The sequence below is a fragment of the Tinamus guttatus genome, unplaced genomic scaffold, assembly GCF_059628265.1.
Source record: "Tinamus guttatus ecotype Peru unplaced genomic scaffold, ASM5962826v1 Tinamus_guttatus_pri_ptg000307l, whole genome shotgun sequence".
Lineage (NCBI taxonomy): Eukaryota > Metazoa > Chordata > Aves > Tinamiformes > Tinamidae > Tinamus > Tinamus guttatus.
The window spans coordinates 2,120,507-2,144,948 of record NW_028288841.1 but is presented as its reverse complement, the minus strand read 5'-3'; the positions used below and the strand labels follow the sequence as shown (position 1 = coordinate 2,144,948).

Genomic DNA, 24,442 nt, shown 5'->3' with positions numbered 1-24,442 from the left:
ATAAAGCATTTTAAAGCTTGAAGAGCCACTTCTAGGCATCACAGCCCTAGCACAGAAGTCACAAAAGTGACCAATGTAATTAGGGATCTAAAAGAGCATAGGATACTGTTTGGTGGTTAGGAAGCAGTCATAAAAGCTGACCTGGTCCTCCTAGAACTAATTTGAGTTTAGCCTCAGTAAACCTAGAGTTATGATTAAAACCATCTGTGACGTTAGTGCCCTATGATCACCACTTCTCTGAAACAGTAATAACTCAGTCTTCCTGCTCTATGTTATTCACCCAGAGCTGCAATGACTTGGAGAAGCAGCAGGAGCAGGAAGGTCTGCACTAGGTAGGAAGCGCGACCACCACCAAGGCAGCTCTGAGAGCCTGAGCTTTTCACGTGCTGGGAGCTGCTTCGTTGGTACCTGGAAAACAGAGGGCGGACTCTGGCTAAGGCAGGTTCCCTTCTGGTCCTTCCAAAGAACTGGGAATGAGAATGGGATTCCAGGCTCCTGCAGTAGCATCTGCTTGTACATATTTAGGAATGATCCTACAAGGAGCCGAGGTGAAGACTCTTTATGGTATGGACCACCAGGCCATGGCAAGCTGAAAACAACCTTCAGCTACTTTTTCTGTGGGGCATCTGGACAGATCCTTTCCCTAAGCTCCCCCTACAACTGTGTTCAGGCCTCTCCAACACAAAATACCTGCTTTCCATAGACCGAATGTGTTTTTAGTGTGAAACATTCAATTCCACGGCTCGTGTCAGAGAACAGGAGATGCGAAAGCTAAAAGGCAAGGGATTAACTACTAAGGACAGCACGACGTAGCCTATTTCACATTCACATCTTAGAATTAAGAATGGGAAAAGTCCTACAGAACCAACCATGCACAACCATGCAAAAAGTAAATAAAGTAAAGCAGACATTCTAGCCAAGCGGCAGGTAGCTTTATTGGGTTCTGACAATACTGCATCATAACCAGAACAAATTAAAGTGGCTTTTTGCTCCTTAGCATTAGTCATTTCTCAAAAGAAAATGGATTATGTTTAATATTAAAAGAAAACCAAGGAACGGGGTGAGAATAAAGTCAAACAAGATGCTGAGCTAGTGTCCCCTATGTATTCCCTTCATGTACTAGAGAAATTGAGTTCTTGGAAGTCCTCTTGAAATTTCCTAGATCAGGTAGTGAGCCCCAGGACAAATCATATGATGAATTACATATACAGTGGGTTGCTATGGATCATGCTAAACCTGTAAATTGCATTTGAGATACCCATCCCACCTATTTACTGGAACAGAAAGTGACAAAGGAATTTCACACAAAGGATGAGATCAGGTCAATCAAACACATTTCCCCACTGGCTGCCTCACTACAGTTTAGTAAACACATTTAAACATAATTAATTTTAATTAATTTTTTTTTTCTTAGTTCCACCAAAAAGAAGGTGAAAATCCTATGTGGTATTTGCATTACCTCTCAGTGCACTAAAACATTATTCTGGCCTCACCCGCTTAGTTCCATATCTGTTGCATTACATGCACATAAGATTAAAACCACAGTCAACTAAGCAGCTACGAGAGTTGAGATGCTATTTGATACTGTGTGTAGATACATGCAACTGTTAGCTTGTGCCCTGAGAATTAAGTAAACACTGACTAATTCTTTTAATGCAAGTTTTTCAGCATTAATTGCTATATGATTCTTCAGTAAATAAAGAATTAAAAGAGTAAGAATTCTCTCCTTCTTCCATGAGGAAGTACTTAAGGCAGTGTGTAATAGTGATAGCTATGTATTTGCAGCATTACTGCTGTGGTACTTTGGCTCAGAAATCAGGTGCACCACCTCTAACTCCTGACCAACTCTATTTCAGAGTTATGGCTTCTATTTCTGAATGGCACATTGCACCACCTAAAGAACATGAAGAAGGCAAAAGGGTATTAGATAAGTAATCATTCCTGGAACTTCAAGTGATCATTCTTTTATTCCTCGGAGGCATATTCGTGCTCGCTTCCCTCTCATCTCTAATATCCAAAGACTTCCTCATCTTCATAGACCTGGTGCAATCCAATTAAGAAACTTCATAGCAACTTCGAAACCAAGGAAACAGGCCTGGAAAAGAGAGAACACACAAAACAAGCACGGACTGTGAAGGTCTATTCCAAACAACATTTTTGAAATGCAGCAGTATGTTGATGTGGAAGGAGAAAGCAAATTAAAAAAATAAATAATAATAAAAAAAAGGATTGGAGCAGAGGTAAGATTACTGCTATATTCTTCCATACAAAGACAGAACTTCTAATCCCTTAGGTTCATAATTTACTGAAAGGAAAGCTAGTCCAAACATCTACACACTTCTGTCTTCTACTAGTGGATACGTAATCAGACATGAAATACTATCAGAGTGAGTCAACAGCTTCTTCCATATGAAGCCAGACTTCCATGTGAAGCTCAGAATGGAGGTTTCATTGATGCTGTTCCTTGATTAAGATACGTTTCAGAACCTGAACACCAACAACCAAAAGGCATTGGCAGTGCAGCGATTCTCACTGAAATGGTACAGGAGCAAGCAGCAAGTCCTCTCCTCTGTAGCTGCAAACAGTCACTCTAAGTGGCCAGGTCCCTGAAACCCATCTGGAAACGTAATTTACTACTTACCGCGTTAGCGGGAAATGCCCTGATCATTACAGCTGTGAAACCCTTATAGAGAGATGCAACACCTTCCTCTCGGATAAGTTCTCTCAACACATCTCTGAAGCCATTTGGGTATTTTCCGGCAGGAGCTGTGAGGGATCAAAACACATTAGATCAGTATGTGTGACTGTCACACATCCTAGGAAGGGACGTGTGTAACAGCCCAAGATTTTCAACATGTTCAAACTGGCACACCAGAATCCAGGCATCACTGAAGCTATATTGTGAAAATATCTACCTGGGATAATTATCTATTTCAGTCAAAAGCCAACAAAAAGCCACTTTACTGAAGTTCCCATAAACAGGAGCAGAGAAGTCACCGCAGAGAAGTTACATAACCGTGTCATCTCCTGGAGAGGAAGGGAGAGGGGACAACTTGTTCCAGGGCTGGATATCTGAGCTGTTTCTTTCGTGGCTGATGACAGCTCTCCCAAGAGCTGCAATGAGGAGATAGGAAGGCCAAGCATAATAATTGGTAAAGCTGGTTTACAAAAGAGCAGAAAATGATCCTGTCACATGCCCCAGCCAAGAGCAGCAAGAAACTTCGAGGGAAAGCACAGGCTGATGCTGTACAGATTTGCTGAAGTGTTTCTTTTTTTAAAATATTTTATTTGATGACCAAATTCTTCCATCTCCTAACCCTCCTCTGGAAAGAACAGCCTCTGCCAGCCCTCTAAAAGTACTCCACAAATTAACCAGTTAAATAAAACTGCCATTAAGTCGCATCTTCTCTAAAGCACCGCTGTAGCTTGGCTTAGTGGAACAAAAACGCAAGGCCAATGTATTTCCCACTGAACCCTAGCTATGATGTCAAACTACCAGAGCATTCATTATACAGGGAAAAGGAATTTCTTCCTGCACTAGATATGTATATATGTATTATGAATCATAACTATGTAAAAAAGCCACACATAAAAACAAACAATCATAATGTCTAGTGGAGAGCAGAGTCCTCAAGCGGGGATTACTGTGGAGCCTTAACAAAACTAGTAATTGAGTAAGACTGTCAGGAAACTGAGGAAAAACCTGTCAAATCTTGCTGAAGCTCAAGGCCTGGGACTCGCTACAGCCACAGATATTCAAGAGCAGACGTGTTGGTCAGAAGGCAACACTCTGAGCAGGCCCACACAGCTGCTCTTAACTTCACACAGCACACATGGGAATTTACCATGCCTGGAGTGAAATGGCAAAGTGATTAAGTTACATTTGTAGTAAAACAGGCAAGATCCCTGGAGAAGCGCAGCCAACTTGCCAAAGAATAACTAGGAAACCAACTGAAAAGCTAGAAACACGCTTGGATTTTTCATGTGCTTGTTTCAAGTGGCGCTCAAGCTGCGCTACCTCTCAGCCAGGAAGATGCCTGGGGGCAGCTCCCATGGGTGCTCCGGCGTGCCCGGGAGCGCCGCGTGCCGCCCGGCTCACCTGTCTGGAAGCGGGATTTCAGCACGTCGGGGGGAATGGCAACGGCCCAGTTGAAGATCCCAGCCAGGCCGCCGGCAAAGAGGATCCTAGGCACGCTGAGGTCACTCACACTGCGATGGGTTGGAGCGGGAGGGATGAGATGAGAAGTGGAGGGAAAAAAAAGAAAAAGTAAAAGCTTTTATGTGTTGACTCAAATGACAACCAAAGAGGCAGGGTGGCGGACAGAGAGAACGCAACAAAATTCTGCACAAGCAGAGCGGTATCTGAGCAACAATTCCAAGATGAGGGACCTCTGGGCAAAGTGTCTACTCCTCCCTAAAGGTTCAAACTCTTTCACTCAGCAGCAACACACAAGGATGCTGTGGAAATAAATAAAAAACAAAACAAAAAAGCAAAACAAAAAAAGAAAACAGCTCTTTGCACACACAGGGGTGAAAGAGCAGAGAGACCTACTCCAAGCACTTCTTACTTGTGCCAACCAGATCCAAGATTAGAATTTGTGAGAAACTCAAAATACTATTTTAATTGTCAGCTAACCCCGGACCAATAGAACTCAACTCTCAGGACAAACCGGTGACAGCAATTTTCTCATTTTGGGGGGTTATTTTCATGCTACTGTTCAAAACTGCTTCTTGACTGGGGAGATTAATCAGCAGTGTCTGAGGAAGCCTAGAGAAGGCCGATTTGGGGATTTCACTAACCTCTTTCCCTCGGGGGTCAGAATGTTCTTCAGCCATTCGTACGTCATGAAGTACATTCCACTGGCTGGAACGTCTAGTGGGCAAACAACACAGGCTGTGAGGAGTGGGAAAGCCTGGAGCGAAGCGGCCCTGCTCCAGCTCAGCACTAAACACATCCACATTTCTCTTTGGAGCCTTCCCTACAATGCGCTGCTGCTGCTCTGCACAGAGGGGCCTCACCTTTCCTGTGGAGAGCAGGTGTAAAAGGCAAAAACTGGGAAAATACCTATTTTTGAGCACTTCTATTAGCAGCCCTCCTGAGCAGGCTGTAGGGCTGGCTGCCAGCCATTAAGCTAACTATGAGGCAGGGCTGAGCTTCCTTAGAGGGCGTGTGGCAGATCAGAGCAGTTTGGGAGGTGTAGGTTTTTCATGTTGTTTGTTCTGATAGAGATGTTTTGGGGTTGTCATTGCTTTAACATACTCACACAGTCCATTCTTATCTCATGCCCGAACTGAACAACCAGCCTCTGGCTAGAAACACTGTCAGTGTGAGTTAAATTGCTAGCTGAAAAGCAGAGGATAGAACAAATTCATAAACTGAAATCTCAAAATACAGAAATTTCAGCTTCTACTCTGAAAACACTGCCCCAATACAAGGAAAAAAACTAACATTGTTCAGAGCAGAAAGAACCAACACATGTAAATCTTTAGTGTCTGGCACAATTATTTGGTTGTTGTTGTAAGAGGGGGGACATGCCATCCCACTCCCAAATAAGCCAAACTCAAGTGGGTAGAAAGCATCACTGCTGCTGTTGTGCCTTTTAAAGCAATCCTCATTATACAGCAATATCACAGCCCTTTTCCCAGAGGGAAACAAGAGCCCAGTTCTGTAGCCTGAAGTCTCTGATTCCTCTTGCATACTTGGATTTTAATTAGTTCCTATATCCCTCTGAATCCTTGTCATCTAATGTCTTCCCCACTCCCTAAGAATGTCATATTTATTTTTCAGTTCCTTTGAGGCATTGGAGTAGCTCTGCAGACTGCAAAATAAAAGGGAAAAAAAGGCTGACAAAGCATTTCTAATAGGCTAAACAGCCAGCAAGGTTTACAACACCACGTCAGTCTTGTTTTAAAGTCCCCCATGCAGAAGAAGCATCAGAACATTTCCACCAGTTACCTCTCATGAGGGTGAGCACTGTCCCCTTGTACACGCCTCGCACGCCAGCCTCGCGGTACAGCTGTTTCGCACAGTCCAGGGGGCCACTGTATTTAGTTTCACCTGAAGCTGCCTGGATCTGAGGATTAAAGTGACCATTTCTGGCTGGTGAACAATCATTCCCCTAATCATTAGAAAGCCACGTGCACCTTGCCAGAGGAAAGAGCACGTATTTGTTCCACAGGCACCCCTGCAGATGAAACCTTTGCAGCATTTGCTCAGACAGTTCTCTGCCACTCAAGCTGAGGATACGTTTTCTGGTCCACAAGGGCTAGATTCTCCCTTTATTTTTCCTAGTGTAAGTTTGAAACAACTGAAGTCACTTAGGTAGTTTTACACATACGCTGTCAAACCCGGCCTTCAAATAATTTGGTAAAAATTCAAACAACTTTCATAATGTCATGTCTGACAGAGCTAATGTGTAAACACCCATTTCCATACTAACCCGCTGCAAGCTGGTGTGATACAACCAAACCTTCCCACCTCTGCCAAAGACAATATTTTCATTTGTTCGTGTTTATGTTTCATAACAGTGTCTTAAAAACCCTGAAGGTAGTGTAGCGTAAACACTAAAAACACTATTCCATTTATTTTGAGATACACCCCTCAGTTAGGTATTGGGAACATGGGAAAATGGAGGAAAAAATCTTTACCACAGAGAGAGTCCCATGACCTAGTGAGTCTGGATGTCTTTAGAGTAAATTTCATTCTGAAAACCTGGATTTTTCCATATTTTAAAATGGCCTGATATGATGCCTCATATAATGCCACATAGCATAATGCTTGTGCTCTGTAAAGAGACTAGAGCAGAGAGGGCTGTATGTAGTTATACTGTCATGGTGAGTTTGTTTAATGCTTCTTCATGACACAGTTGCATTAAATGACAGTTGTCTCAGTCCTGTCAAAAAACAGAGCAGAGTAAACTCACTAACCAATGAAGTTCCTGGTATGGGAAGACAAGATCTCTAAAATTAAATCCCCACAGCACCAGCCAATGTCTTACCTGTAAAAGGCACTTGATCCTCTCTCCCGGGGCCATGATGGCTGTTGTAAACACTCCCGACAACATGCCAGCAGCAAACAGCTGTGGATACCTGTGAGGAAACGCAAGAGACCCTACTGCAACACAGTACACAGGCAGTTCAGGGCAGAAAGATCATCAAATTGTCAGACTGTGCTGCTACACACAAGGCTGGCAGGGAAATTAGGCATGCATCCGCTGCCTGTGATAGTTCAAAAGTGCCTAATTTAATGCACAATTAGAGCTAAACATTTAAGAATTTTAGGATTCAAAGTCCTGTTCCCACAGCAACCGTAACTCAGCTCTTCACATTTATTCTATTTGTTAATATTCCTTCTACTTGCATTATTTGCTACTGCATTCCCTGTGGATTTTTATTTTGAACATCTCTTCCTCCTCCAGTCTCCCCCTCTCTTCTCAGTGACCGCAGCTTCACGCTTAGTCCTGCTTGTGCCACCAAGAGCCACATTCCTGTAAACCCTGTTCGAGTCTGTCACCCGTATTCCCTTACAAGTGAGGACAGACTTGTCACACTCAGTGTCTCTCCTGGAGTTCCCCACTTGGGTCCTGGTCTCTTCTAATGACCCCCGTCAGGCCCTGTGACTCTGTCCATGTGTCTAGTCTCCGTGTTGACCTTCTATTTACTCTTAGCGTTTTTTCCTGATAACACAAAGGCTGCATCTCTCCAAACTTAGTCTTTCTTTTTCTTTAAGGCCTCCCACATTGCCAAGTCTGTTCTCCCAGCCTGCAAAACCTCTACAGCAGAAATCTCTTAAGCAGGCTGACTATTTTTTGTGTGTGCTTATATCCAATCTACTGCTAACCTATCTAGTAAAAAACAATATATAGTTTCTCAATTAACTAAATTCCACAACTTCCACTTCTCTCCATGTGCCTAAGAAATGTAGTTCAGGTTTTCCTACTCTCATACATGTTTTTACTCTTAAATTTCCCTTACATTTCCTTCCTTTCCATCTTCTACAAATAGGATAAGGTGCAACTTACTCTTTCCTGTTTGGGACACGATGACAGCTCTACCATTTATGTGCTGCTCTTTGTACTTCTCTCCCACTGCTCTGCTTGGGAGGGCTCTCCATAAACACAACACCGTGATGCCCCCCTCAATGTTGTCCTTAAAGCTCCACTTTGCTCAGATGTGTGCAGAACACAAAGCCTTGCTGCAATTAGGATGCTGGCAACGAGCCCACATCCCATTTGCTTCCTTGTATTCTCCAGTCCCCTCCGGTCTAACCCTTCAGCCTCGTGCACATGAGGAGTCAGTTATGCTGGTAAAGCAGAGGAGAGTAAACAGAGCTGGAGCGCCTGGGAGTCCTTCTGCAAAGAAAGGGAGTGCTCCAGGGAGGTGGGTGGGGGGATCTCTTATGCATAAGCTAACCTGAAGAGAAACACTAATTTCAATTAGCTTCTCACAGGAAAACTAGCCATCCTTTGGGTTGAAAGACACTGAGAAAAGCTTCATCCCACACAATCATCTCTTTTCCAGGTTAGAGGTGCCACAGAGCTGGGCTGCTCATAAACACTGCTTTTCAGACATTAACTGTGAAATATTTCTATGGCTGTTATTATATTTTAATATACAGAAACCATAAGAATAACAGATTGAAAGGAAAGCAGGAACTGTGAGTGAATTTTGTCAAGACTCCTCAACCATAGATTTAATTCTTCCATAGTTTCTGCTAATCGTGAAACAGTTCTCGAGCAATCATTATATAACTCATACTGTATTCATCTAAAATGGAATTTTTAATGGCTCCTTCCTGCGTAGAAAGGGAATTGCATAGCACTTGCCCACATGCTGTCTGTTTTTAGCCTGTGCTATCAGTCCTACGCTTCCAGGAGCATTAAAACACACCCATGTTTTATTTTGTAGAGCTATATTTATAGCCTAGCAGAAGAGACAAATTTACACCACAACTCAATGTGCGACAACACAGCACGCTGTAGTCTCAGGGTGCCTTTCCCAAGTGTCTCAATTACACAGAAACTCACGTCAAAATGTCGTCAGGTTTTCGCTGCTGGAGTTTTTTTCCCAAGCCAAAACCAAAGAAGCACACGGCAAACATGGGTGTCACTCCAACAATAGGAGCTGCCATTCCTTTATACAAGCCTCGGACTCCCTGCAAGAAATGTTATCACAAGAATTACTTGGGTTTGCATAACGCTTTGCACACATCTCAACTTACCAAGAAGTAAAACTTTAAAACAGAGTCAGAACCAGTCGGCCCAATTAATTAGGGGAATGATGGGGTCTATTATTCACTTGCAATGATGCTTACACCCCTGATATAAGGAAGTTAAAAGCCACCTGAACAATAGTCCTGTTAGATTACGTTCAAAGTCTTCTCTCAAATACAAACAAAATGTACATGTGCTTTACAAAGAAGTCATCAAATGCACCGTTGCTGTAAAATCCCAACATTAAGCCTGACAATGCTGGATTGGATTCATTCTTTAGATAAGGACAATGCCAGGGAGACCAATTTCCAACTCCCCTACTTCCCAAACACACTCAGTTTGGGATGAGTTCAGGAGCAGATTATTTCTGCTTTCCTTCCCTAAGCCAAAACTCTTCCACAACACAACTTTACAACCCTGATGTTGCCCTTCAGATTAAAGAAAAAGAAAAAAAAAAGACATCATCAGACTGGATCAGACAAACTCTGATACAGACCCCAGCAGTAGCATTTATTTATCTTGCCTTTCAACTGAGGATGTTCATTTAATTAAAAGGAGAGTTATGAATTATCCTCCTAGATAAAGGCTGGATGCACAAATTAAATATTTTCTGCCCCTTCTCCACCCTCCCAAATCAGCATGTCCCAATATACGCCTGAAAGTTCAAAGCGCCACTGACTGGGTAATGAAATCCTATCTGTTTGACAAAGATCAGACCGCCAGCTCAATCTTCCCACGAGCAGTAGGAAGTAAAAGGCCGTAGCAGAGAGGTTTAAGGTTTTTCCTTATAGAAACAGATGAGTATTGAGTAGGAGAGGCGAGGCAGCGCTACGTTTGAACTGCACATCAGAAGACTATTATTACAGTTCCCTTCTGACGTCTGTGCTTCAGGAGGGGTGTTAAACAACAGCACGGGATTCAGAAGGAGCGACTAAAGCTTTCCAGAGCTTTGTGGGAGAGACCAGGGAAACGAGATTTACTCTGGTTAGGTAATAACCTATGAGTCCTCTCACAAGAATGGATTGCTGATCTGAGACAGTTCTTTCACTCAGGAAAAAGTGACTCAACTGGATCCACTGGTAAGGAACTAAACTTCGTATTAGTAAATAAACGGTTGGGCTTCAACCCATTGTTTCCAAATGTTAAACAGCCACTGGAAAAACTTACCAAGCAGCAAGGTGGATTCTATGTCACTTAAAGTCTTTAAAGCAAGGCCGCATGCCTTTCTAAAAACAAAAATAGACTATAGTTCATTCACGTGATCTGGACTGATTCAGGAGTGACAGAGTGGAAGCCAATGTCCACCTGGTGAAGAAGATCAAACAAAGTTTCTGTAATGCTCCCTCTGACCCTTAAGAAAATAATTTTAAAAAGGAAAGAAAATAAAAGAGGAAGAAAACACTAGGAATTGAAACCTCCACTTACTCATCCACCTTCTCACAGATGGTATAATAATATATTACAGAAGAAATTAAAAGTACTGCTTTTATTAAGAAAAGTCATTGCCTATTTTAGGGCTTCCAGAGAGGGCTTCAAATGCCAAAGACAACGAGATCCCTCCACCTACAACAACAAAGCTGGCAAACAACTGCCAATGTCAACCCCAGCCTTTGGCTTCAGATATTAATATCACAATATTTTGAACCATGAGTGTTTCACAGAGCAAAAAAGAGCCACGTTTGGAAGAAGGAGATGGTAAGTACTGCTCAAAACAGGTCTCCCTTTGAGTTTTGTAACCCGAGAGGAAATTTTGATCGGAATCATTTCAACTGATAAGCCAAGAACGCTGCGGTGCCCGAGGGGCCTCCTGCGCGTGGCGGTGACGCGGGACGGCTGCCAGCGCCGCGCGCTGCACGGTACCTCTCTGAGCAGCGTCTTTCTGAAGCAGTCCAAGGTCCCGGAATAGAGCGGCGCCTGCCCGGGCTGCGGCTTGGGCTGCGTCTGCAGCCGGACCTGGCGGAGGAGAGCGGGGGAAGCACCGATTTGTTAAACACCCCGGAGTGAGCTCGGACCCGGGGCACCGCGGCTGCGTGAGCGGGATTCATGTGGGCAAAGGCGCTTTGGCCGTTGGCAGGAGAGACGAGACTTGCGCTTTAGTGCACTTAATGGTTTGTAAAGGCGGGGACGACGGCAGTGCCGTCGCTTGGGGGATTTATCGCTATTGACTCGGTACCGTTCCCGTCACCGCCGCCCCGAGCCCGGGCCTCACGGCGGCGGAGAGCCGCACGCCCGCAGGGGGCGCCCGCCCGCCCTCCCGGGGCACGCCGGGAAGTGTAGTCCACCCCCCCCACCGCGAGGCACGCCGGGAAATTCAATGTGTTGTGGGCGCCGCGGCCACCAGGCATGCCGGGAGGTGTAGTTCTTCCCGCCCACGCGCGCTAAGCATGCCGGGAGTTGTAGTTCCCCACCGACTCCCCTCCCTCTTCCCCCCGGCGGCGGCCCCGTCCCGGTGTGGCGGGCGCCGGGCTGCTAGGCCGCCCCCTCACCTTGATGGTGTCCAGCGGATGCCCCACGAACACCAGGCAGACGCCCCCGAAGCCGCCGGCAAAGAAGTTCTTCACGGGGCTGATGGGCTGCGGTTGTTTCGCCATGACCGCAGCAGCGGAGAGCGGCACCGGGGCTGCAACCGGGACGGGGACTGGAACCGGGGCGCTGCGTCCCCGCCGAGCAAGCACCGCCCCCTCCGCGCCGCGACCTTTACCCCAGTGAGGCCGCGCGGCACGCCGGGAGAGCGGCGGCTCCGGTCAGCTGCTCTCGAGCCCCGCGGCGGCGGCGCCGCGGAAGGGCCGGGGCGGCGGCTTGGCCCCAGCGCCGGCATCCTCGGTTCCCCGGCGGGAGGCAGCCCGCGCGGGTGCGTCCCCCCGCCGCCCCGCGGTGGTTCACTCCGACACCCTCTCCCCCCCGGCCGCGGTGGTTCGTTCCGCGCCGCCGCACGCGCACACAAACACGCCCCGCCCCGGCGGGGCGGCCGCTCCCTCCGCCAGTCCCATGGATCCGCCTCCCCCCGCGGCCCGCGCCCGTGGTGCGCTCCGAGCGCGGCGGGGCGGCCGCGGCGCCGCCCGGCGGAAGTGACGCCGCGCGGAGGCCAGCGCTTCCGGCGTGCAGGCAGTGGCGGCCCAGCAGGAGGAGCCCGGGGCGCCGCTCCCGCCTCCGCCGCCCCGGCCGCGCCGCGCGGCGCCGGTAAGTGCGGGCGGGGGGACCCGGCGGGGCCGCCTGCCCCGCGCCGCGGCAACCGGGGGCGCTGCCGGTGGCCGGGCCCGCGTCCCCGCGACGGGGGGCGGCCGGAGTCCGGGTGCGGGGCCGCCCCGGGCCGCAGCGGCGCCCGCTGCCCACGGGGGAGCCCGCGCTCCGTGTGCACCGCGCGCCTCAGCGGGGCCTCCGGCCGCCGCTCCGGCTCGTGTCGCTGCTCGCCCCCCGCCCCGGCTCTGTTCTTTCCTCCCGGCTTCTCCCTTTCCTCTCCCGCTGGGTTCCCCTGCGGGCACCAGGACGTGACCGCGTCCTGAGCGCGCTACAAAGGAAACGGGTGCGAGGTGGTTTAACGGGGCGCGGTATCTTCCTCCTTCGCGTGTCTTCCTCTTCCGACCAAGGGTGGGCACTCCAAGCAGCTGCCAGGGAAGGAGGGCTCCAGTAGGTACGGGGGGAACAACGGGTTGGGCCATAGCCATAGCTTAGAAGGGGCAGGAATGAAACAGTTTAGACAAGTAGGGAAGAGTAAGGGAGTTGTGCTAGCCAAAGTACTGGAGAGTGGGCAGAGAGCTGGCAAACTTGCAGGGGCTGTGGGATATGGTTGCAAGGAGGTCCCCGCAGAGTCACATATGGAGAAGAAGGTGGGAGCTGATGTGCCCAGCTTTCTCTGGGCATGAAAGAATTGTCTGAAAACTCAGTGGAGAAAGAAATGGCAAAGTGTGCACGGTGTGTGCACGAAGCCACAGTTGAAGATGATCCCTGGATTACAGGCTTGAGTGACATAGACAAAGATGCGATTAACAATGCTAGGAAGTTTGGAGCTGGGATTGTAAAGGGTTTCAGAGGAAAGAGAGTGTTGGTCTGTTTAAAGGTTGCGTGGATAAGTGACTTGGGAATCAGACTTGAGCTACTCGCTCTCAATTTCAGCATCATCAGTAGAGAGATAGGAGGGGACAAAGCCACCTCAGGTGGCTGTGAGATAATCCACCGAAAAAGTAGAAACACCTCCAAAACACCTATCTGAGAAGACCCAGAGAAGTAGATCTAGAGGATAAGAAGTCAGAAAAGGATGATATGGTGAGACAAAATACAGCGTGGAATGGTGTAACTTCCTGTTATCGAAGAGCAGTGAGATCGGGAAGAGGCTGGTGGTCGCATACTTGAAGGCATTTATTTCAGTAGAGCTTGTTAAGAAGTTATGTGGATGTGGAGAGAAAGAAAGGGGATTAGATTGTGTTAGTGAGGATGAGGGTGTATTTCGGATCATGGTGGTAAAGTAGGACCTCCTTACTCCCTAGGTAGGAGAACCAACTAAACGTGATAGAACGAACTAAACTTAAATCTGATCTTTGAGGTTATGGTAATTTATTTTTATCTAAATATTTCCTGTTCTTTTGACCCTCTTGTATGTTATCATCTTTATTGTCTTAGAAGTTAGTGATACCAAGGTTTATGTGTATCCTTTGTTAATGTGTACTCAGAGAGCTCAAGATTGAGGGCCTTAGGCTGAAAAATAGCTGAATTTTGTCTTGTTGTCCTTCTATCTTGCTTTGTTTTGGCAGCAAGCTTATGCCTTAATCTCTCTCTCCTATTCACTCATGTCTGTCTGGCATTAAGTTAGGCTGAAAGTGACTTCTTTCCCAAAGTGATGTGCAAAGAGTCACAAAGGATGTCCAGTCTGCAGACAGTTTTCTCCTTGATTTATTGATTTGCCCATGGAAACAATTCCTCTATAAATAGGTTCTAGTTGCCCAGAAAAATGGCTGAAAAGAAGTTCCAAGAGCCCTTCTGTCTTGTGCCTCTCTCTGCAGCGACTGGTACGTGACTAGTTATACAGATATTATGGAAGCCCCTTATTCTGCTTAGACATTTGAGAACATCTCACCGCTTTGATGGCTCTGGCTATGTGTTGAGGTAGTAAATGGATCATCCATTAAACATGCTTTTTCCTATCTCCATAGTGTGGGATGAGTTTGGGAACTTTCCTAACTGGTGATACCTGTTTTGTTTTGTGATGCTCTGCAGCTGGCCAAACAAAGCTGTCGCACATGAGGTTACTGATTTCTCTTGTAGGAATATCTAGACTGATTCCAAATTCTCAAATAAGTTATTCCTTTGAACGCATATAATATTACTACTTCTGCACAAGAAGTCAGCACTGATACAGATTAAATGCAAACTGATTGATTAGGGAGACTAGAGGGAAGGAGAGAATAGGATTGCCTTGTGTCTGTTAAATCAGAGCTCGCTAATGGTGCTAAAGTACAGAACAGACATCTTCATTTGCAGAACTCTGAGTGGAAACAGACAGCAGCGTACATCAACCTTTCAGATCACAACCACTATCTTTTCAAAATACGTATTTGTAGGAGCATGTTTGCCACTTCCCCTGATTCTTTATTTGAGTGTCTCCGTTTGTGGAAAGCTTGCATTTTCTTCTGTCTGTGAATGAGCTTGTCTGTGATAGAGGAAGACTCCTGTTTAGCAGCAGTTGTGCGAGTGATTCCTCAGCAATAGGAGCAGGTTACTTGGACCTGATAGCTGCTTAATCTGGGGGAAAAGGTTATTTCCCTTGGTAGCTTGATGGCATCACCTGCGTGACTGGCATTGCTACTGTAACTCATCTTGTGTCACAGATGGGAAAGTAGCTCACTAGGATTTCATTTCTGTCTTCCAAAGTGGAGGGTAGGAGCTCCCATCCTGCAAAGTTCTGCAGGAAGCCTTACTATAAAAGAAATCGAGTCACATGAAAGGAATGGAGACCGGAATTCAAGGAATAATATAATTAACTTCTAACCTTCATCCTTTTTCACGGGAGGGAGCTTATATCTGCTGAAGCTAGTGCAGCCCCTCAGATAATTATGTATTGGATCTCTTCCTGATTGACCCATGACGTCTGATCTGTTTATTACAACCAGAAAACCAAGCTCAGAGCCCTGGAAATCTCAACAATAATTTTTCATTATTTTTCTTAAAGTCAAATTATGGTTTCTCCAGCAGCTAGAAATTTTAACATTGGGCACATAGGCTAAAATGTTAGTGCTAGTGTCAACGGTAAGCAGAAAGCCACATATATGCAACAAACCCAATATGTGCTGCTTGTGTGAAATGCAGCTTTCTTTTTGCATATATATTTTATATGTAAAACCTATTTGCAGTGTGATATTTTAACTCTTTTCTAGTTAATCTCTCTTGAAACAAAATTATTTGTTCAAAGAGCGATTTGTGACCGAGTACAAGATGACAATAATTTCGGATTGATATGCAGTGTCAGCTGAACCTCTTAAAAGAATCTAATTTGTATAATTACATGAGCAGGTGTGTAGTTCAGTTAAGTAAAGTCAAATAGATGAATTTTCTATTATGAGGGGGGTTTAAAAAAAAAAAGAAGCTTGACTGTTCTCATTTCTTCTAAACAGAAACTGTCCACTTTTGAGCATAAATTTGTACATTCAAAAGGTAACAGGTGTACATTGAGGAGGTAACAAAGTGAGAATTTATTTGTTTTTCTCCCTCAAACATAATGCACAAGCCACATCACATCCAGCAGGGCCTCGTTAAGGGATGAACCGATTTTGCTGTTCCTTTGAGATGGTACTGGGCTGTTAAACTGAGGGTAAGAAAAAGATGTGTTTGCTCCTCTTGTTTTCCAAGGTCCCAGGTGGGATTTGTATGGTTCTGAAGCAGCGTGTGGTTGTACAGGGTATCACAGGTTGCCTTTCTGGCTCCTGGTGAGCTTAGATAATTTTTAGCTTATTTATTTTGATGAAATGAAGACGGTGCTTTTGATAAAAGAACTGGTATATCATGAGTGAAGATGTACCTTGGAAAAGCTGTGTAGTAGAGCTTGTGAGGAGATTCTCCAAATGACAAAAATCTTGGGGCCTTGCTGGGGGGATAGAGTAATGGAATAAGCTGATTTCTGAGGTTTTACACCTGCATGTAAGAGCAGCACTGGCTTTGCAGGTGCAAACCAGGCCTCTGCATGGCAGAATCCTCTCTGACTGTGCCATGGAACCCGTCCATTCCTGGCTATTAGATCATGTGCATGATGCTGGCATGGCCTTTCTTATGATTTCTTAGGCAACAAAAAAAAATGTTTTTCCCCCCCTTAGGAAACAGAGCTCAGATGAAATCAAAAGACCGATAAAGTTTGGAGAAAACGGAAGCTACAGTTGCTTTCCTGGCCTGCAGCTGACAGGGCATTAAGATGTCCGTGGACATGAACAGCCAGGGCTCTGACAGCAATGAAGAGGATTATGACCCTAATTGCGAGGAGGAGGAAGAGGATGAGGATCCTGGGGATATTGAGGATTATTATGTTGGGGTAGCTAACGACGTGGAGCAGCAGGGAGCAGATGCCTTTGATCCAGAGGAATATCAGTTCACCTGCCTGACTTACAAGGAGTCGGAGAGCACTCTGAATGAACACATGGCCAGCTTGGCTGCCACGTTAAAGGTGAGGAGAGGTTCCCTTGTTAACACAGGTGTGAAATAAGGCTGTGTGATTGAAAAGGCAAATGCTGAGCAGAATCTGAAAAAATGCTGTGTCCACATTGCTGTGATGGGGGTTGGAGGAACATTATTAAAGATCTGTGATACAAAACCAATTCAAAGGTTTACAGATGTTGTGTGCTGATTCTGGGACCTGAAAATCTTCCTTGCAAAATGTTGATTCGTATGATTTTTTTTTCAGAGTTGAGCATCATAATCAGAGCACCTAAGTTTTAACTCTTTATATTAGCAAATGTAAAGAAGGTATATACAAGAGAAATGAACCAAATCATAAATGATGCAAACTGGTGCACATGAATTTGAGAAGGTGGCTGACAGATAAGTGACTGACAGATAGGTGACATGCTCAAAGTGTAATTCTAACATCAATATCTTAGCTTGTTGGTTCTGAGAGAAAAATCAGACTTTCAGAAAAGCAGATCAGCTGTCATGCAAGATGTTAACCCTATTGTTGCAGTAATGAGCAAATAAAGTGCAGTGAGCTTGCCTCTTCCAGTGACTAATTCCTCTCAGAAGATTCCCACTTAGTCATCTCCAAACTATTATACTCAAATAAGACTTTTGTGAAATTTTCATTCTCCTTGTGCAACTGATGACTGAAGTGCAAACTAGTGATCAGAGCAGCTTCCTTCTGCCCTGTCCAGTGTGCTTTGGTCTTGACATGGGTGAGAGGAAAGCCAAGCTTCTAAGCTGCTGGATATTGGCACTGTGAAATTACTAGTGTGTCTGCCTTCTGACAGGTCTCCTGATGTTTGTTCTGTGGAACAATCCCTGAAAGCAAGACAGGTGACCACAGTAGGTAAAAAGGCCTTTGAACCCTATTAATTTGATCTGGAGCCAGCCTAATTTAAAAAATGATAGGAATCTCTTGATGGTCCATATCTGTACACCATAGAGTCCTAAACAATAAAAATATAACAAATAAAAACAAAGTCTAAAGTGTAAAGCCCACAAAGAATAGGCTATAAAGGACACTCATACTTCTCGGTCCATCTGTAGCTGATTTTGTTGTTTATTGTGCTTATTTCCAGGAACTACCACCTCAGAAAACAGAATGTTTTACTCTTTCTTGACTGTCAGACTCAACTGTGAATTTTTCTGAAATGTGTGATTCAAGTGCTGAATGCCTGCTGTTCTGTATACATTGAAAGAAAGGCAAAAGAAGGAACAAATAGGAATAATTGGTCAGCAATTTAGATCAAACTGCCAGTTGCTCTTAGTTCGTAGTGATTAAGTAGATTCAGAAAGGTATTTCTGCTCCTTACTGTGAGGGTCTGAATGGGACACCCTTGAAAAATTGTTGACGTGTTGTTCATTTCCATTAAATCAACAAAAGCAGTATTTTACTGAGTCTTTAAAGAGGGGGCATCCAGAGTTAATCATGGTTTTCCAACAAGTCTCTCTCTGATGTTAGAACTGCAAAGATCATAGTTATGATCATTAAAACTAACCTGTTAGATCAAATCTAGTCCCAATGTGACTGTTGTGGGGGAAGAGGTAGAAGGCTTTAGATTCCTTTGATATCAAGAGTGTGCCTGCTTAATTGCTTTAAATATGAAGTCCATACACTTTTTGGCTTGTGCATGAGAAGCTAAAAAATGATCTGTTTAGAAACTCAGAAAACTGTGGTGTTGTCAGGCTCCCATTATTTCTGTAGCTCTTAAAGTGCTATCCTGAAGTTTGCTAGCAGTGATGGTATGTTTCTTCAGTTGGAAATGTGTATATGAGGCATGTGCTTTTTGTTTCCTGGCATCTTTTCTTACAGTATTTTAGCAACTCTGCTTTGTTCTTCCCTTTTCTCTCCATCACTCCCAGGAAAGCTGGGATTTTTTTGTTGTTGTTAGTTTTCTGAGACAACCTGGAGTGGAAAGAATTCGGATCACATTAACAAGAGTATGAGAAGAAGGAAATTGGATAGAACATGTTGAACTATTTGTTATCATTATTTTCCATTGACTTAATGGATATGCATAAACAGGGGCTGGTTTTTGTAAGAACTTTGTTAACATTCTTTTCTTCTAACTTCCTTTGACTATAAGCTTTTTTTTTTTCTTTTTTTCTTTTTTTTTCTTTTGAAGCCTACCTTTCATAATGTTGTCCATGCATTTTGTGAGCACCCTTGTCAGCTTTGCTGATGCCTTGTCCTTTTCCTTTCCGGGTTAATCTTGGTGGTGCCTAGTACTTGTGTGGTGCTTTTCAACATTAGATCTTATTTAATACAGCGTGGTTGCCTCTGCCAGGGAAAGGCTAAAGTAAAACTAAGGACCGTTTGCAAGAGGTTCAATGCCAAAGGCAATCCATGACACGAAAGCTGAACAATTCATTATCTGGAGAAATGAGTAAACTAATGCAATTCTCTAAAGAAAAGAAAAATGCAGTGAATGAACTCAAAGTAGTTTTTGAATTCTCTGCCATTGGTGTATTGTCATTAGGTGATTCATTTTCTGAAAGTTAAATTGATGGGGTCTTGACTATGGTTTTCCACGTGACATATAGTTTGTCTTTTAAGTTCAGCGGTTGTTATTCAGAGCCTTGTATCTTCATGCATACAGGCTATACAGTTGTTAATAGTAATCTAAATAAATAGCATTTCATTTGCTCCATTCATTAACCTTCAAGATAAGTTCTAACTGTGTTACTTGGCTCTTTTGGGCAGACTCTATTGAATGCCTGCTTCCTTTAAAGCGTCCTGGTAAAGGATTACATTCCTTGGAAACCCTCTTGGCTACCCTTTCTCATTCCTTGTGAGTTGCAGATGACCTTGGTTTCCCTCCTGGTGCAGTTGATCAGATCATGGAGCAGACCTCCATGTGGGCTGGCTAACTTCAGGTCAGGTGTGCGCATCCTACATGTGTTTAGAAGTTTGAATACAACAGGATAGTCTGTGCCACAAAACACTCATTTATCTGTTCCAGATAGTGACAAAATGGGTTAAAATCTTAGGTTTTATGATTAAAAACATGAAACCCAGCATGTAAGTTGAATTAAGCCCTTGTTGTGTTAAAACCTTCAGTCATTTTCAACTGCTGTAGTCTGATAGTGCATATGAATCTCTCAGCTATAGAATTTCTAGACCAGAGTCTGCTTAAAAATAAAATTTATTTACAAACTGATACTGATAGAATTAGCAACGAAATAAATAGAGCTGATGCATCTCCTTTTGTCATGGGAAGCATTGACCTTGAGTTTCTCTGACTTGCTTTTTATCAAATAGGGGATTCTGGATAAAATAAGAAGTACAAACAAGGTAGCAATAGATAGTCAGCTATGCAGTGTGACTTGCCTTCAGCAACAGCATGTAGTTGGCTAGGAACAGAATTCACCATACTGAAACTTGAGAGTTTTCGTAAATTGTTCTTTAAAAGATTCTTGTTAATTTGATTTTAGCAAAACCTGTGAGTAGGTCCTAGCTCCCTGGGAAAAAGGAGTCCTGTTGAGCCAGGAGGGCTGTTCATGGAGGACTCAGTTAATTTTTGGACTTCAGTAAGGACAGGGCATCTCTGCTGAAATACAGCAGAAAAAAATTCAAGTAACTCATTCAAAGTGGAGATTCTTAGACCAAAAGACAAAAAAGCTTGTTTTCCAGTTAGCTGTATCAAATTGTCATTGAAGAATGTTGAGTCCAGGAGTAGCGATACCGGTGCATGCAAACAGTACAATGCTCAGTGGTTGTACATAGCTGACCCTGTCACGGACAAGCAGTTAAGTGTGTGGTGATGTCACATTGTTTTCCATTGTAAATGACACTTCCTGGCTCTGCTGAGGGTCTCCTGTACATGTCTGGAATATCTGTAATGTTCCAAATAGCTGGCAGTTACTTGCCAGCAAACTGTGCTTCAGTGATAAGATCTTCCTAGTTTTTAAGCAATTCTTTATGTTAGTATTCTAAGCCACTAGATAAGACAACTTTGGTTTCAATTTATGTAACTGTGACTTTCTTTTGAAACTGATTGTCAGTCATTTCATCATAAGATACTAGAGAAAAATAGTTTTGCATGTTTACAGGCTTTTGATACTGATGTAGTCTTCGCTAAAATGGAGAACTTACTCACAGTAATAAATTGAATACAGTAACCTGCTGGTATTCACCGGGCAGCAAAAATCCTGTTTCCCTTACAACAACTTGTGTTTTTGTTTGTTTTTTAAGAAAAAAAAAATATTTCCTGTAAAGCTCAAAGCTCTGGTAGGTGCAAAAGGCATACTTACTGTCATAGTACAGACACAATACTGAATCCAATCCATTTTATCACTACTGATCTTTCAGAGAAAAAAAAAAAAAAGCTTATTCTGTATGTTCTTGCCCACCTCATTGATGTTTATATCTCCTAATGCAACCAGATGTATTTGCTCATCAAAACACAACCCTGTGAAAGTATTCCACACACTCAAATTGCGCTGACGCAGAACAGTTAGCTCGTAGAGCTACTTGGTGAATGCTGGCAGCAGTCCTTTGCAAATACCATCTTTAGCAGACCCGGAGTCATGTGCATGGAGATTGGCAGCCAGCAGGAGCAGCTCTACCCCAAGGGCTGGCACTTGTAGAGTTCCTGTTCAGTGTGATTGCAAAATGCCTGTAAGAAGCCACATGTCAAAAGATTAATGTATGTCCCTTGTATCATTGTGCAAACGGCTGTGAAATATGTAATGCGTGGTGCTTATCTGACAAAAAATGCATAGTCTCCTTCTGATGCCATAAGGACTTCATGAGACTTAATGTAAAAAGGAAATCGTAACATAAATGCTTTATGTACATAAATACCTTATATAGGAGCCTCCCATCAGGATATTAAAAAGTACATGCACAAGAACAGAGTTTGGAAAATATATGTTCAAAGTTAGTACGTCCATAGGAACTTGAAGCAATAACAGATTAACTGAAAGTGATAGATATTTAAGTATTTCCTATGATTTTAAAATGGTAGACCCTGACATAAAAGCATCTCTCCAAAACCCAAATGATGGTCATTGGCAATGACAACACACTGTATTTAAAATACTTGTGAACTTTGTTAGTCAGGACACTTAAGTTTGTCTGTACTATGTTCTGTGCTTTAATAACAAGCCAGTGTTATATAGGACCTTATATAGGACGTTATAGTTTGTAACGGAATCCTCACAAGTTACATGTTTTTCTGTCCTTTTTCCTTGTTTTTTAGTTGACCAAAAAGATTCTGTAATTTGTGTTATACAAAAGGTATGTTGTTATGTGCCAGATACAGAGTCTGTGTTTTAATAATACGTTAAGCATTAAGAAGATATGGGGTTTGTCCATAACAGTCTTCAGTGTGAGTTAATTTGACCCTCTAAAAGCTTTAAAGGCACTGCGAAGTTTTCTTAAACTTCTGGTCAGCGAGGTAAAATCTGTCTTGAGAGCCCAGACCTTGCAACTGTGACAACTTCGTGAAGTCATTTGAGGAGAGAAATTGGTTTGTTCCTTGTTGCCCAGGACTGCTGAAATTCTCAGCTTGATTGGAAGAATGAGCCACAAATGTGGAGGGTGATTAAAGCCCACATGCTTCTTTGTGATTCACACATTAAATGTGTCTTACAGCCAGTGTAACTCTGCAGCGAGCAAAAAATGTGTTCACAGCTGTTGATGAGTCTGATCTTGGTGGGAGGCAGAGGCAAGACACAAGTCATTAAAAATGCCTAAACAATCTTTCAGGAACTGTTTCACATTGCAGATTTACAGCTGGACAACATGATCACAGAAGCGGCACGAGGCAGTCGGAGTGCGTTGCCAAACTCTGTGCCGTGACTACCAGGCATGGATAGCAGAAGTGAGCTAATGTGTGTACCAGGCAACACTATTCTACAGGGCAGCCATTCCTCCTCCTCTTTTTTTTTTTTTTTTTTTTTTTTTTTTTTTTTTTTTTTGTAAATAACAGAAGAAAAATGCCCTTGGCAGCTGGGAATGTCAGAGTGGTGTTTGGGGGGGACTGTGCAGTTAACTGGGGCATTGCCCTGAGCCCAGGACACTGTTGCAGGCTTCTGCAACTGCATGTGAGCACCAGTGCCTTCCACTTTGAGTTGTCTGCCTGGCAGTTTGCAGGCACAGCACTGAGCTGGCAGAATTTGTCTACCACTGATCCTGTCCATGTTGGTGTAGGACAGCTCCTCTCTGCTGCTGCCCATCCTCTGCATCTTTTGTGAGTCCAGAAAGAATGGCCCAAGTCCTGTACATTTGCTGGGAAAGCGCTTGAGCAGAGGAGGGATTGGACTCGGTCCCTGGTGGGGATGTTGGCGGTGTGTGCACAGGGCACTGGTGCTCTTAGGCACTGCACTGCCTGGGGACGAACAACTGTGGTGAGTGCAGTGAGCAGGGAGGCTCGTGTCAACCTTATGTCTGTGTGCAGTCTTACAGCTTTCTTGCTGCATTTTTTAGATCCAAATCTTTCAAAGAAATCTCATCGTTATTTCATAATAGTGCCTTCTGGCATGCCATCTTGCGTAAAACTCTTTTTTTTTTTTTTTTTTTTTTTTTTTTTTTTTTTTTTTAAATTTCTGATCCTGCTCCGGAGGAATAGCATCACAGCTTGAGAAGTACGTATGTTGAGATCTCCTAGCCGAGTCCCACTGATCCTGTTTGCTGGCAGCTGAAATTGGCACTGTTCTGTGTAGGGGAGCAGATGGATTAAGGCTATGTGTAAGTGCAGAGAAGGGGTTAGGATTTAACCTGAAATCCCCTTTCCTCAATATGTGGCAAACCAGGCTGTACGCAGACGGCTCTGTGGACCTTGCATAGTAACAGTGGCAATATTTATCAGTCCCAAACTGTGCTCTGCCTCGTAAATATATTTCTAATCTTGTGGGCTGACATGGGGTTTCAGCATGCCAGTGGGTGAGTGCACGGTGCAGATTAAAAGCCTGTGATGGAGAATTGGTTGCTGTTTGTCAAGACTATTCCATGGTATTGAGTCTCCAGCTAGAGAATTTAAATCGCATTTCTTTCACCAGTGCAGCCTGCATCTATAATCAGGAGAGGGACTGAAATGTCAAACCAGTTCTCAACAATACTGCAAGTTAAAATCTAAAGATGGAGGGCTTCTTCCTCTGTATTTTTTTAAAGAACAAGTGCCAGGGCTGCATGTTGGAAATTTGCTTAGAAAGAGTGATGAATCAAAGTAAAGAAGAAAATATGGTCCAAAAAACCCTTTCTGTTTGCTCATGTGTGTTTCTCTTTGTTTAATTCCTAGTATTTCTGCAGTGTTCTGAGAAATCCTCCAATAAAAACAGGGCAGTCAGATAAAGCTTTTCCAGCGGGGCCTGCAGGGAGTCAGGTCTACTTTAAACATGAGAAATCAGTGTAAAACAGTAGTATTTCCAGGTGTGAAAATAATTTGTTTATCTCAGTATATTTAAGTAATATGTGTCTGAAGATACTTTTTTTTCTTTCTTTTTTTCCTTCAATTATTCTTTCCAAAGCAGGCTTTCTTTCTGCTGTTTTACTGTTCTCTGCTGTGGACTCGAATCATTCTGTTCTATTTTATCCGTTGTTGCTCACCAACAGCTGCAATTTAAGACACGTG

At 44.0% G+C, this 24,442-nt stretch overlaps 2 protein-coding genes across 2 annotated transcripts in view; one reads left to right on the top strand and one right to left on the bottom strand.

The window, feature by feature from the left end:
- Positions 1–1,620: 1,620 nt before the first annotated feature.
- SLC25A20 (solute carrier family 25 member 20) lies at positions 1,621–11,879 on the bottom strand. The gene is made up of 9 exons (XM_088528244.1): positions 11,699–11,879; positions 11,073–11,165; positions 9,027–9,154; positions 6,999–7,089; positions 5,957–6,074; positions 4,801–4,873; positions 4,100–4,209; positions 2,642–2,766; positions 1,621–2,095 (listed from the first exon to the last, which is right to left on the bottom strand). The coding sequence occupies exons 1-9, from the start codon at positions 11,801–11,803 to the stop codon at positions 2,033–2,035; spliced, it is 906 nt and encodes a 301-aa protein (XP_088384370.1). The 5' UTR covers positions 11,804–11,879; the 3' UTR covers positions 1,621–2,032.
- Positions 11,880–12,281: 402 nt separating this feature from the next.
- The window catches only part of ARIH2 (ariadne RBR E3 ubiquitin protein ligase 2), a 32,727-nt gene continuing 20,566 nt past the window's right edge, over positions 12,282–24,442 (top strand). Inside the window, exons 1-2 of the mRNA XM_088528243.1 lie at positions 12,282–12,392; positions 16,514–16,857. Of these exons, the coding sequence (XP_088384369.1) occupies positions 16,609–16,857 (249 nt within the window). The 5' untranslated portion in view covers positions 12,282–12,392; positions 16,514–16,608. The remainder of the gene's footprint in view (positions 12,393–16,513; positions 16,858–24,442) is intronic.

Bases quoted from the DNA above. Each gene is read 5' to 3' on its own strand.
- SLC25A20 (XM_088528244.1), bottom strand. From the start codon at position 11,803: ATGGCGAAACAACCGCAGCCCATCAGCCCCGTGAAGAACTTCTTTGCC. The intron at 2,767-4,099 runs GTGAGCCGGGCG...GATCCCTCACAG, and splicing joins GAAATCCCGCTTCCAGACAG to CTCCTGCCGGAAAATACCCA. The intron at 2,096-2,641 runs GTAAGTAGTAAA...TCTCTTTTCCAG, and splicing joins GGGCATTTCCCGCTAACGCG to GCCTGTTTCCTTGGTTTCGA.